The 13,732-nt window shown below is 47.3% G+C and overlaps 1 protein-coding gene across 7 annotated transcripts in view; it reads right to left on the bottom strand.

Moving 5' to 3' along the window:
- The window catches only part of Pip4k2a (phosphatidylinositol-5-phosphate 4-kinase type 2 alpha), a 156,552-nt gene that overhangs the window by 57,065 nt on the left and 85,755 nt on the right, over positions 1-13,732 (bottom strand). For all 7 annotated transcript variants that reach the window (XR_009587715.1, XR_009587714.1, XM_060372751.1 and 4 more), the window contains exons 2-3: positions 9,274-9,371; positions 7,447-7,543 (exon numbers count right to left, since the gene is read on the bottom strand). Coding sequence is in view for 5 of the 7 variants with exons in the window: in XM_060372751.1 (XP_060228734.1) it covers positions 7,447-7,543; positions 9,274-9,371 (195 nt within the window). In the remaining 2 variants the exon portion in view is untranslated. The remainder of the gene's footprint in view (positions 1-7,446; positions 7,544-9,273; positions 9,372-13,732) is intronic.

Here is a 13,732-nt window from a genome sequence, read left to right as displayed (position 1 = left end):
TTAATGCTTATCAATAATGAAACAACTGTGGGAAAAGAGAAAGACAGCAATAAAGGGAAACGAGAGAGTGCCAGTGCAAGAGCTTCACAGAACACTGTGAGAACAGCCTTTTCAACTCCCTGGGTAGCACTTGATGCTGGAGATAGAAAGGACCAGACACCAGTCTCCACGGCTCATGAAAAGCAAATATTGTGTTTTCCTTACACCCAGGGCTGAGGCCTTGAGTGCAGGGAGATGCAGCCCCAGCAGATTCAGGGCAGGAAACCTGGGCCAGGAGGCGGAGGCGGAGGGGCGGGGAGTCATCTCAGCTCTCAGACAGGAGAGAAAGACAACCCTGAAATCAGATGGGGCTCGGCTGTGGGGTGCACTTATTCTGACACCTGTGTGCTTCCATGCACAGGACGGGGAGCCAGCTGGGCAAAGCCAACCACGCAGTGAAGAAGACACACGAGCAGAAACAGCACACAGAGCAAGCAGGGTGGGGATGCTGCCAGTATGGCTGTCAAGAGACAGAACCCTGAAGATGCCCACACGCACTCTCCTGTGCCCACACTTCCGGGGCCGGGCCTCTCCTGCAGATGCCTACCGAGTCCCACCCAGAGTGCTCAATTTAGTGGTCAACAGTCTCCTCTGGGCACCTCATGGTCTCCAAACTGTCCCTTCTCTTGCACGAATCTCCAAACTTCCCTGCAACCCCTATGGCCCGCTCTCTCGGCTGCTGAAGGGCCCAGCTCCTCTTTAAGTGCCTTTATTTGCGTTCACTGACTCCTGGCCTTGATGTTTCTGTTTGACTCTGAAAGTTCTGTTACACTGTCCTCTCTCTGTCAGCTACGAGTGACTCAGTCCTCTGTACACACTGGGCTTATTTTCTTATCTTTCTTGTAGACGTTCTCTGTGTAATCATTGCACTATCTTAAAAAGGTGAATATGGGGGAGGGGAAGCCTGGAGAGATGGCTCAGTGCTTCACAGGGCTGCTCATCTTCCCACTCATAGCATTAACGCTTATTAACTCCAGCATTAAGGCATCTGATGCCCTCTTCTGGCCTCTGTGGGTACCCACACCCGTGTGTCATTCATCCATACATGTAAATAAAATAAACCTTTTAAAAATTATTTACTGGGGCTGGAAAGATGGCTCAGTAGTTAAGAGCACTGTCTGCTCTTTCAAAGGACCAGGGTAAAATTCCTAGCACCCACATGGCCACTCACAACTATCTATAACTCCAGTTCCAGGGATTCTGACACCTTCATACCAATGCACAGAGAATGAAATTAAATAAATTATTTTTTAAAATGATTACCATTTCCAATCCCAGACTTCAGAGTCTGGCAAATGGCTCAGTAGATAAAGTACTTGCCATCCAAGCTAGGACTTACAGACATCCACACAAAGCCAGGTGGGTACTGTAGCCCATCATATTCTCAGCATTCAAGAGACAGAGAAGAGGTTTCCAGGGCAACCAGTGGGCTCTTGAGTGACTAAGATACCCTGTATAAAATACATAGCGATTAAGAAAGAAACCAAGACTGGTGCGGTGGCGCACGCCTTTAATCCTAGCACTTAGGTGGCAGAGACAGGTAGATCTCTATGAATTTGAGGCCAGCCTGGTCTACAAAGGGAGTCCAGGACAGCCAAGGATATACAGAGAAACTGTGTCTGGAAAAAAACAAAAAAGAAAGAAAAAGAGAGGTGGGGATGGAGAGAGGGAGAGAGGAAGGGGAAAATGAAAGAGAGGGAGAGGAGACAAACCAGACATCAATTTCTGGCTTCTGCAGGCATTCATACATGAAAAGATACATGCACATATGCAGTTAAACCTTACACACACACACACACACACACACACACACACACACACACACACCCTCACACACACAAACAAAAGCAGACTTCAGAACAGCTCTCCTTCCCTGAACAAAATCCAGAGAGCTGCTTATTGGCTGCAGAATAAGGGTGAGGTCTTCAGAGCTGTCGCCTCACCCTCCTGTGTCAGGTGATTTCCCCATCTGTGATTCCCTCTGTTCTTTCTCTGTCCAGTTGTTTTGCACCACACAAATGCCCCTGACACCCCCCCCCCCCGCCACTTCCAGAGCTCTCAATGGTATCCTGGGAGGGAAGGCATTATAAGAAAGACCACAGTTCCTTCCTTCACATAGCTTTAAGCCAGCTTGAGAAATCTGCACTGAAAACATCTTCATTTGACAGAGTAGGCATCCCAGATGTATTGGCAGGATCCCTTACTCTCTAAAGTTTGGTGTGCTGGGAAGGTCTTCAGCTTAGAGCTTGAAACTTAAAACAAAATCATTAGGCGTTTAAAACATTAGCTTTTAAAATGAATTATTTTTAAAATTAGAATTCTGTTGCAGCTACGAAGAAGAAAGGGCACCAAATGTGACTACTGAGGGATCTAATTCAGGAGGTGCAGTCGGGGAACAAAGCCCGGGGTTAGCCAACACAGTGAACAAGTGGGCTCAGTCTCACCTGTGCCCTGGGTTTAGGTCGAGAGGTGCAGGCTTCATTGCACCACTTCTCAGTTCTGGCCGGCCAGCCTTTCTGGATGCTCACAAGCAAACTGAAGCCTCCACCTGCTCTTTCAGGACTGTCTGCAGAGGGCCTGATATTCTGCAAGGCCGGCAAGAGGGCTGCAGATTCTCTCAAGGCCAATGAAACATCTCCTTAGCATTTACTAGAGAATCTAGTGTGTTCAAAAACAGTGACCGCTTTACTCTTTTGTTGATATTCCCAAGAATGTTTAGGCTTTGGCCATCAAACATGTAGCTGAGTTGGTGGAGTGCTGGCGTAACCAGCAGGAAGCTCCGAGTTCCACCCTGAGCACATAAACCTGAGCATGGCTGCATTCCCAGCACTTAGGAGGTAGGGAAGGTATCCGGAATGTTCATCACAGAGTCTGGATTACAGTAGCACAAATAGATAGACACAGAGTCAATAAGCTTGAGAAAAGTCAGAATGAAAAGGCCGGGGCTTGAGCTATTAGCAACATAGAAGAGGTATCAGTGCGCCCTCAATAGGAGCAGCCATCTTTAAAAGCATCTAGAAAGAAAGCAGGGACAGCAGACCACATGGACTAACAATGATCAGAAAAATATAACTCTGTCTGAGCATATCACATTTTAAAAAATATGAAGACACTAAACTCAGCTTGAATCTGAAATCACCACACACACACACACACACACACACACACACATACACACACATACACACACGTTTGCACATGTATGTTAGCTGGGTGTAGGCTTTAGGTATGAAACATCCCAAGGCTCATGTGTTGAAGGCTTGGTGCCCAGCTGGTGGAGCTTGTGTGAGCTCTAAGCTAATGGGTAGGTTAATCCACAGATGAACTCCTGATCCAATGGCATTACTGGATGTCGACAGAAGCTAGGAGGCTGGAACTAGCTGATGAAAAGGTCTTTAGGGGTGTACCTTTGAAGCGACTCCTTCCCTCTCCCCCCCCCCTAGCCTTTTCTTCTCGCTTTGCTCCCTGCCTGTCAGGAGGCCAGCTGCTTTCTCTATCACATGCTTCTAGAACCATGGTACTCTGCCTTACCCCTGGGCTTCTAACTTCTGAAACCATGAACCCAAGGAGATTCTTCTTTTTAAGTTATTTCTCTCAGGAATTCTGTCACAGGCACAGAGAATTACTATCATGGGTGGTATTGTACTTAGTGATAAGTACACCATCATGAAACTGTTTTGTCTTTAACAGCAAACAAGAAAAAAAAGTTAAAGACACCCCATGCACCCATGAAATAAAAACCAGAGCAAAGACACAAATGTTTACTGGCTGTGAGGGGCAATCTTCAATCTCATTTAGGATGTTTAAGTTCACAGATAGAGCTCAGCTTGTCTGGCTAATCACCTCCTGCCTTATCATAGTGGCCTCCAGTAAACAACACTGAGAACCAAGGTGTGACAGGCATCCATTTGAGTTAACAGAAAGGCACCAATACAAGATTAATCAGATGGTACTGGTCCTTACTGCCACACTGATTTAAGGTCACCTGTCTAAAAGACAAGCACGTCAGAAAACAAACACAGCCAGAAAACAGCTACTCCCCATTAGCAAGCCAGTGCCTCAGAAAGGGTGACGGGAGCCCGGTTTCCTGTCACACCATAAGGGTACACCAGGCACACGTGGATAGGCTCGTATCAGAAAAAGATCCCATCTGCTTTACTTTTCTTTTTGCTTTTGGGACAAGGGAAGCGAGCAAGGCTTCACACGTGCTCAGCGTGTTCTCTAGCCATAGCTTAGATGTCACCTTTCAATACACAGCCTTCACAAAGCTGCCTTCAAGAAAGGTAGGGTACACAGTTGTTTGGTGCCCGTGTGCCAACTGCCGTCTTCTGCTACATAGGCGGGGTGGTGGCTGAGTTGGTGGGCTCCCTTCACGGCCTTACACGGGAGCCCACCTGGTAGAAGCGAGAGCCAGACAGTTACACCCACTCTCCTTTGTGTGAGACCATTTAGCCAACAAACAGGACTCAGCATTGTCTTACCATCTGTCTTCGACTCAGACCTGGGGCACTGTCTTGAAGAAAAAGTCTTTTCCAGTGTTGAAATGGCACCCATGAATCTGTGCACGCTAGGCTCTACCACTGAGCTACCCAGACCCCTGACTAGGCTTTCAAACATAAGGGCCCTGGGAAAATGTAGGCCTGAAGAGAAAAATGTCCACCTCTGGTTTTCTGAAGGCCATCTGAACACTTACTGGAAAGCATTTTAAATAGAGATACAGCTGTCAAAGAGAAAGCAACAATTTACATGCCCAAAGCAGCAGGCAGAATGGAGGAAAAGAGGTGCTCCGATGATTAATTACACTCACTCCAACGCCCTCCACTCTGGTCTCCCGCTCGGTGCTCAACAGACTTGCCAATTAGTAACTGGTGAATCACCCTCCACTTGCTCCATTCCCTCTCCAAGTCTATATGCAGTGATTGGTACATACTTAAATATGAACTTATATAGTGGTATTTTGGGGGGGACAGAGTGGTGCTATAGTATTTTAGCAGCAAAACTGTCAAGTTTAGGAAACTTTAAAAACCACTTTTAACTGTCACAACATAGAATCCGGAAATAATGGGACCATTTTCAGTCTCTTCAAGAATGGATGGGGAGAAATATAAAGACTGCAATTCTGTACTGAATCAGGGAACAGATGAAGATTCTGTAGAGGAGCCCTCAAAACTCTGCGTCTGGGCACCAATGCAACTGTTTTTGTAACTATTACTGCTGTTCTCTGTGTGTGCATGGAAGCGTGGCCGCACTTGTTTGGAGGTGACGTAGTCTAAGTATCTTCCTCTACTGCCTTCCACCTGCGAGAAAGGGTTTCTCACTGACTTAACTAGCCTGGCTGGCCAGTGAGCTCCCAAGATCTGCCTGTCTCCACCCACTAATGTGCTTTTCCACGAGGTCCTCTGTAACAGGCTCATTGTTGACCAAGCCACCTCAGCCCTGAACTCGGAAAGGTGCGAGACAGGAGATGGATGGCTGCAGGGTCAGGCAGAGCTTTCTCTAAGATGCCGGAGAACGCACAGCCTGCTCACATGCAAAAGCAGCTCTCAAGCCATATGAAATTATCCCTTTTTATTTCACATAAACCTCTTTTTTCCACTCCTGTAATCATTCCGTAGAAGCAACTCTTTCAACCTTAGACACTGCCCATAGTTGTGAACTATGCTTCTGTTTTATCAATGAGGTCCAAACCTGGGTGCTGACGTCAGAGCTAGTTAGAGAAGCCCCCAGAATCCGCATGCGGTATCCTCTACCCCTCAGCCTGCGCTTGGTACCCAGACCTTCAGCTCAGAACCTGAGCACCTGTGGAGTCTACGCCCCTACTGCTCATCTAGGCAGTACTGCCTTTTCAAAGTGGAGCAAGGTCTCATGCCTGATGAAGCACAGAAGAAATTCTTAGAAACATGTAAGAAAGGTGGGTGGGGGGTGGGAGCTAATCTTTAGGAAGGTAGGCTACATAAGCACAGCTTGCCTGCATGAGCCCATTCTTCAAGGGAAAGCATAGCGCAAGCTGTGCCAACATTGAACTTGGAAGGTCGCTTGGGGTGGCAATATGGCACTTGATGCAGGCTTTAACTTTAGGGTGAGTTAGGGAAAGTGTTTATTCATCTGAGAAGACTTAAAAAAGTCAGACAGGCACTGGTGGCACACGCCTTTAATACTAGCACTCGGGAGGCAGAGGCAAGCAATCTTGGTTTGTTCAAGGCCAGCCTGGTCTATAGAGTCATTTCCAGGACAGCCAGAGTTACACAGAGAAACCCTGTCTTGAAAAACAGACAAATAAAAAACAAAACAAAACAAAAAAGTTAGTACTCAGCTTTCCGCTTTGAAAAAAGCAAACAACAGCAAAAAATTCTTAGTAGTTACTGATCCACTGTCTATACAGTGCTTGGTGAACCCCCTGCAGGTGTGGTGGTTTGAAATGAGAGTGGCCCCCACAGGCTCATATATTTGAATATTTGGTTTACCAGTTGGTGGAACTGTTTGGGAAAGATTAGGAGGAGGTATGTCTTGAGGGGCAGGCTTTGAATTTCAAAAGCCCACACCATTTCCAGCTAGCTCTCTCCGCTTCATCCTTGTATCTCAAGATGTAACTAAACCTCGGCCACTGCTCTAACACCATGCCTGCAAGCCACCATGCTCCCCTCCCTGACAGCCATGGGTTCAACCTCTAAAACCGTAAGCCCCAAATAAACACTTCTTTTATATGTTACCTGGGTCATGGCGTCTTACCCAGCAACGTGAAAGAACTAAGAAAGCAGGCCTTCCTTTAGGAAGCTGATCAGGGAGCAGCAGACACATAAGCCATTGTGTCACATTTCAAACTCACAATGGAGACCGCACAAATACAGAAGGAGAACTGAGAGCCCGCTGGTGCATGGAGAGGAAGGAGGAGGGTGCACTGGAACTGTGAGAGTCAGTAGTTTCCTGCCGGTGATGAGAGGGTTGTGGCCGCCCTACAGTACAGCATGGTGAGACGCAGCACAGTAGGATGACAACACTGTGGCAGGACACAGAGAGTTCGCCCACTTGCAAGCCACCAAGTGAGCAAGAACACAACGCCTGGGATTCCTAAGTGGCCTCTGGCAAACGATAAAGACACGGACTTAACACACACACGCACACACTTGCAAGGGTGATGACACACTGACCCCAGAAACCAGAAGACAGCGTAGCTGGCAGAAACACGCATCTAGAAGTGAGCGTTCTTGCCCAACTCTCTGCTCCTCCCATGGAAGGTCTATTTCTTTCCCTACAGCATCTCATTGAAATCAAACCATACACAGAGAGCACTTAGCTTACGGCAAGCCTACCTTCAGAATGAACACTGAAACTACATGCAAAGCACACTCGTGAGGACAGAAACAGGTCCTGTGTGACAGAGCAAAGCCATCTCAAGAAAGCACTCACCTGGAAGTCTTGGTCGTCGATCCCAAACCTCTCCCGAAGATTCCGGAAGACCATCGGGCAGTACTCCTTGAATTTGAAATGGCTCGGCATGTTCTCCCTGCAATGGGCACATTGCAGAATGAGGCTCAGACAGGCTTGGGGTTGGCAGGCTTCCCTGTGCCCCACCTGGATCCATGTGGAGCAGCGAAACGAAGCATTCACTGCCCACAGCAAGCATGGCTGACTCCACAGAACCCGGTACCACCCAACCATATCTGACGAACAGAGAAGGCAGATTAAAAATGCTGTCTGTCTCACATGGAATTGTGTTACCCCTTAATCCTGGCCACATACACCAGCCATTCTCTAAGAACAGGGGCGGGGAGGGAAGATGGAAGCACAGAGAGGAAAGTGGAGAAAATGGCAGTAAAGAAGGGCAAGCAATCTCAGTGCGGAAGCAGCTGTCGGACAAGGCTTGACCCACTCCCAGGACACACTTCCTCACTGTCAGCGTCAAAGGAAACTCAGTCCAAATGGCTAACTGTGGTGCCATTTTGGTGCACACCAAAGCCCATACTAGACCCCGGGCTCACTCAGTAGGCGCAGCTCCTCTCAGCTCTTCTTACTCCAACCCCTATTCTAACTGTCTCAGCTCATGGACTCCCTCCCCCAGCCTCTGGGTAATCCTGCCATTTTGGCTATGCACTCACTTGGCCCCCTCACTCTTGCTTCTTTCTTGGACCTCTTTTTTTGTCCAAACCTCTCTTTTGGTGCTGTCTTTGTATGTCTCACTCTTCCTCTCTCCCTCTCCTCCCTCTCACGGCCCAGCCCGGCTGCTGACCATGTTCAGTGTACCAGTTTCTCCCTGCTCTGGACTCTTCCCAATATCTCTGGCTGTTCTCTCCCCCACACCTACAATGAAAACCTTCCTCTCATGACCTATGAGTGGTCACACCCTCACTGTATACATTCACAAAGTCAACCTCTGGGAACTCACAAGTTCCCATCAGAACACAGTGCATGGAGGGCTGGGGTGTAGCTCAGTGGTAGAGCACTAGCCTAGCATGCACCAGTCCCTTGGTTCGACGCCTAGTACTACAACAGAGAGAAAAGGAGGACAGAAATCCCACACTTCTCTCGATATGGGTGGTTACGCCAAGGCTCCCCCAATCACACTGAATTGCCCTCGTTTGTGCTCTCAGAGAATGATGAATTCAAATTGTGTACAGCCCTCTGTTATTATGCTTTGTACAGGAATGACAGCGATGTGTGTGTGTCAGTTTCCAGCTACTGTCCTGGCTGTGAGCCCTTTGAAGGAAGGGCCATAGTACTGTATCTCCAGCTTTTGGATGAACTGATTACTATGTAATTTGCTTTCTATAATAACATCAAAGGTACCCATTCACATGAAGAACATCAACACCCAAACATGGCATCCAGTTATATTTTATGATAGTACATCTTAATTATATTTATTATTTTACAGTGTAGTTATTTCTATTCATAGAGCCACTGTATTTTAAAGTTTTGTATACAAGAGCAGAAAACCCTAACTGCTCCAACAATCCAAGTAATTTACATCTCTGAAAATTTAACTAGCAATGAGGATATCGCTTCTAATGTGTGAGATACTCACAGGGAACAATATGTCATGTGGCAAAGGGCTATTATCCCAGAGGCCTGCTGCTGCTTCTCCCAATGTGACAGATGGCTGTGTTTATCACAGGACTAACTTCACCAGCAAAACTTTCCTCCCACCCTTTGAAAAATAATGTGTGATAACAGAAAGTCACAAACTGTCCTATCTGCCTAGCCAGGGTAGTCTTGGGAGGTTGCACTGGCACTTACTTGTTAAAGAGGTGGTTATCCACCTTTATCTTTGAGTAGGCTTTGAAGTCATCAGGCATCAACATGACAGGGATTTGAACATGGCTCAGTTCATTGATCTGGGAAAATACAAAATAAATAGAGCTGGTTATTACCATCCTGGTAAGGACAGCCTGACTTCAACATATACTTGCAAAAGAACCTGGTGACCATGGGAATTCTGCCTACCCTCCGCCTCCCACCCTAAGCCCTTTCCTCCTGTCATTCTCACTCCCTCATTAGTTTTTACTCCTTGCAGCTCCCACCCAGCCTCTTCTCTCCCACCCTGGGCCTGGGTGGCACAGGAAGAATGGGGGGGAAGGGGGGATGGTGGGAGTGGAGGAGGAGCAGTCCTTAAGGCTATTTGTTGTCCCTTAGAGACATAGCATCCTCATTCTGTCTCCTCCTTTCCTTCCAGACCCTTAACTCAGAACTCTACAAGTTCATTTCGCAGGCAGCTTCCTCTCAAAGAACACAGTGGTGGCTGAGAAAGAGGAATTTTACGTCTGTGAGGTAAGTATTGGTTGAATTAACTGGCACAAGTGATATTTTGGAGCACGCAAAGGATGTCACTGATAGCAACGTGGTCTTCCTTTCCCACGGGGTGGAGAGGACACATACTGGGGCTCGACCCTCACTCGGGAAGGAAGAAGCTTCATAGTGTTACACGGGAACTAGAACCTCGGAAAGGCTTTAGGAGCAAAAGCAGAGCCACTTGGGACCCTGAAGAGAAAGATGGCAAGTTTGAGGCCAGCCTGGGCTACCCAGTGGCGCTATCTCAAAAAAAGAACAAAAAGCAAAGGTGTGGCTCCAAAGGACGGAGCACAGAATCCAGTTTCCTTTACACCACAGGAAGTGGCAGGGGTGCATCTGACATATGACTGTGAAAAACCCGGCTTTTTTTCTTGGTTATTTTTGTGCTTGATCTCCATGCTATTTTCCTCTCTTTCTGATATCAATAAAAACCACTTTAAATATTTGTACTTCCTGTAGAATGGAAGGTACTCTGAAGAGCTCTTGATTCCAAAAAGCAAAAACAAAGCCCCAAGCACACAAGCAGGAGGTTTCTTGCTCAGGTGAGGGTTCTCATGTCTTCCTGCATTCTTAGAAGGTGAACATGATTTCAGGACACTGTCCTCCTGTAGGACGGCCTGGAGGCTGGTGCTGGTTCCAACACTTTCTCGGGCAAAGGTAATGGCAGTTGGTAGCCCATGGGCTTAAAGAGAAAGGGCTCTGGAAGTGTCAATGCAAAAGGTAGAAAGCGAGGTTTGAAGAACTGGGGCTTAGCTTTGCAGTGGAGAGCTTAGAGTCCATCTGCACTGTGTCAGAGGAAATGATCGAGTATGCGCTGGCAGAATCTGGTTCAGGGAGTGGGCATAGAGACGGATGGCTACAGCCCTTCAGGTCTGAGATTCTTCTTGACTAAGCACAGCAGATAGAGGAGCAAGGAAAATGCAGGACCACTCAGAAGTGAGACACCAGTGTCACAGAATCCCTCACATAGGAAGCTGTACCACTGATGATGGGCAAGACACTTGAACCCAAGACTCAGGCCCAAGGCAGCTAAAAGAGATGCTTGAGTCTAGACAGTGAGTGTTCTGGGAACTCAGAGCATAGCGGAGTAAACGGCTCTGGAGGGGAGTGGAGGGAGGGACAGTGAGCTGGGAGGATGTTGTTTATTTAGGAATATGGTGGGTTTGTGTGATATGTATATTTGCCAGTGCAGGGGTGTGGGTGTGGCAGAGGCCCAAGGTTGACATTGTCTTCCTCAAGCAGCCCCCCCCCCGCTTTTGTTTGTTTTGAGCTAGTGCGTCTCACTGAACAGGAGGATCACCCATCTGGGTAGGCCAGCTGCAGTCTTCGAGGACCTGCCTGAATCCACACCTCCACTGCTGGGGTGCAAGAGCACACACCCCCTGGCTGTTTTTCACATGGTGCTGGGGATCCTAGGGGTACAAACTCAGGTCCTGGTGCTTGTTACGGACCATCTCCCTGGCCCTCTCTCTCTTTATAACTGAAGAACAGATTGGTACGAAGTTAAATTAGATATTCTTGGGCCACTTTATCTTTCTTCTACATTGTCTTTCATTTTGAGTAGCTTTGTTTTTCCTTTCTCCCTTCTCTGTCAAGTTATTCTTTCATGGGTCAAGTGAGTTAGCCACCCATGAACACAAAGTGAACCCCAGGATCTGCCCCTCAGGAGCAGCTTCTAATTAGTAACCAATGTTTCCCAGGGCGTCTCTTGAGCCTCTATTTTTTTTTTTCCCTGTAGGAATGTTCCATTTTGGTGCATAAGAAGGTCAGCATTCATTCATCAGCTTTGCTGAAATGACTTAACTTCAGCATTGCTCGGGAATCCAAAGCTCATTCAACTTTCTGGGTGGCTTTATGCCCTCTAGCCTATGACCCCGCTATACACGCGCTGAAAGGTATGCTTGCTTCTAGTCCAAACTCCCAGGGCATTACAGGCAATGATGACCAGTCACCACCTCAGACGAGGTTAAACCAACCCTCTGCAAGCCTCTGTCATGCCTGTGAGGCTCCTCGATTTGAGCTTGTAGATTTCTAACAGTGGGTTTTGAAGCTTTAACATTTTAATTTCTTGCTGGGTTCTGTGACACATGCCTGTAATCCTAGCGTTTGGGAGGCAGAGGCAGGTGGAATGCTGTGAGTTCTAGGCTAGCCTGGTCTACAAAGCAAGTCCAGGCTACACAGAGAAGTCCTATCTTAAAAAAAAAAATTAACTTCTTGATTTAGCATTTTACTAAAGTCCAGTCATCCCACGTGTCACACTCCAAAATAGGAAACAAAACTGACAGTGGTTAGTTTTTCTTCCTCTTCTATTGCTGTTGTTGTCATTATTGTTATTATTATTATTTTGGATCTGGGATGGAACTCGGCCCTGTGACTATCACACAAGCGCTCTACCACTGAATTACACACTCAGCCCTTACCAATATTTAAGAAAGAATTTGTCTTTATAGATATTTACATTGAGAATACACACATATTTATTCATGGAATGACACAGAAAGATTTGTATACTGAACAAATGACTATATTGAACAATCAGCCCCCATCCCTTAGGAATAAGCATATGTTATAAAATCCTAGTGGCTTTTCATTTGTGGAGTTAAGAGTGGAACCAAAGAAACTGAAGGTACTGGCTCTGTCATTCAGGGGACATTCTATAGGGTTGCAAATGTCTAACCAACAACAGAAGGGCAGTAACTCTTCCACACTCAATGGTCCCACCACTCCGGTAAAGCCACTTTTGCTCTGCGCGCATAGACAGCCATATTCACACCTTACACCCGCAGAATCTCTAAGTGTTCTGGACATGTGTCCATGCAGGGGCCCCTGCCTGGGTCTCCCCGCACCCTGTGGGAGACCTCGAGGCTCTGTTTACGCCGTGCCAGTCACCCCCTAAAACACAGGTGCTGCTTAGCACAGTGTGTCTGCCAAGCCACTGGGTACAGAGGCTGACAGTGCCCAGGCCACATACAACGTGAAATAAAGGAGCTCTGTTGTCAACGCCAATAGAAGCAAGGCTATGGCGGAGGGTGGGGGAGGTTGTTGGTACAAAGGTTTGTTAGTGCCAAATGCCCCAATGACCTGACCGCATTAAAATTTGAGGGTTGGGGGTAGGGGAAGGCATAGTTCAATGATGGAAGAAGGGAACGAGGAGGTATCCTGTCTCAGCTCAGCTTCCTCTGGACTCACTTTAATACTTGGTGTGAATGTCACCGCTAAGACATACTGAGCATCTGCCAAATGCCACAGTGTCTTAGTAGACATCTGTAACCCACTAGTGTAGGTACTATCACTCCTTATTCCCATCTCCCAGACAGGGAAATCGTTCTTAGTGACATCAGCTACTCGCTATTAACTGGGCAAGCTGGATCTGGAATCCAGCCCTCCCTCGTAGTCAAGACAACCAGGGCAAGTCAGGATCTTCTTACATTCCTGCCAGCCTAGAGGGTTCACAGCAAGGAGCCATGAAAAGCGCATCTAAAATGCATGCCTATGCTGGGTTAAAGACGTCTAAAGAATTTCTTCTTTTAAAAAATAGTACATCAATAGTCACTGCATGCTCAACTGAGTACGTACTGCATGCAGCCTATAGCCAGCCCAGCTCTGGTTTCACCCACATGGTCGGAACCGGGGTTCATCACTCAGCTGCTACCATTCCTGACACTGCTTGTCACTCAGTCTGCCTTCAAGTCTGAACAAATCATAGTTATCACCGAAGGACGCAACACGGATTTCCATAGCAGTTGTTAATTGCAGACGATTGTTGGAATCTCCCTGTAACCCAGGGAGAAACCAGGGCTAAACAATTTGGTGGACTTTTTCTTCTCCTAACAGAGATCACTACTTAGAAAAGGTGTCTTGACTTCCCTCCTCAGCAAAATGTTACAGTTTCTATCATGTGCGAGTT

The sequence above is a fragment of the Meriones unguiculatus genome, chromosome 19 (assembly GCF_030254825.1).
Source record: "Meriones unguiculatus strain TT.TT164.6M chromosome 19, Bangor_MerUng_6.1, whole genome shotgun sequence".
Taxonomy (NCBI): Eukaryota; Metazoa; Chordata; class Mammalia; order Rodentia; family Muridae; genus Meriones; species Meriones unguiculatus.
The sequence above is the reverse complement of the archived record's forward strand: the minus strand, read 5'-3'. Positions and strand labels throughout refer to the sequence as shown.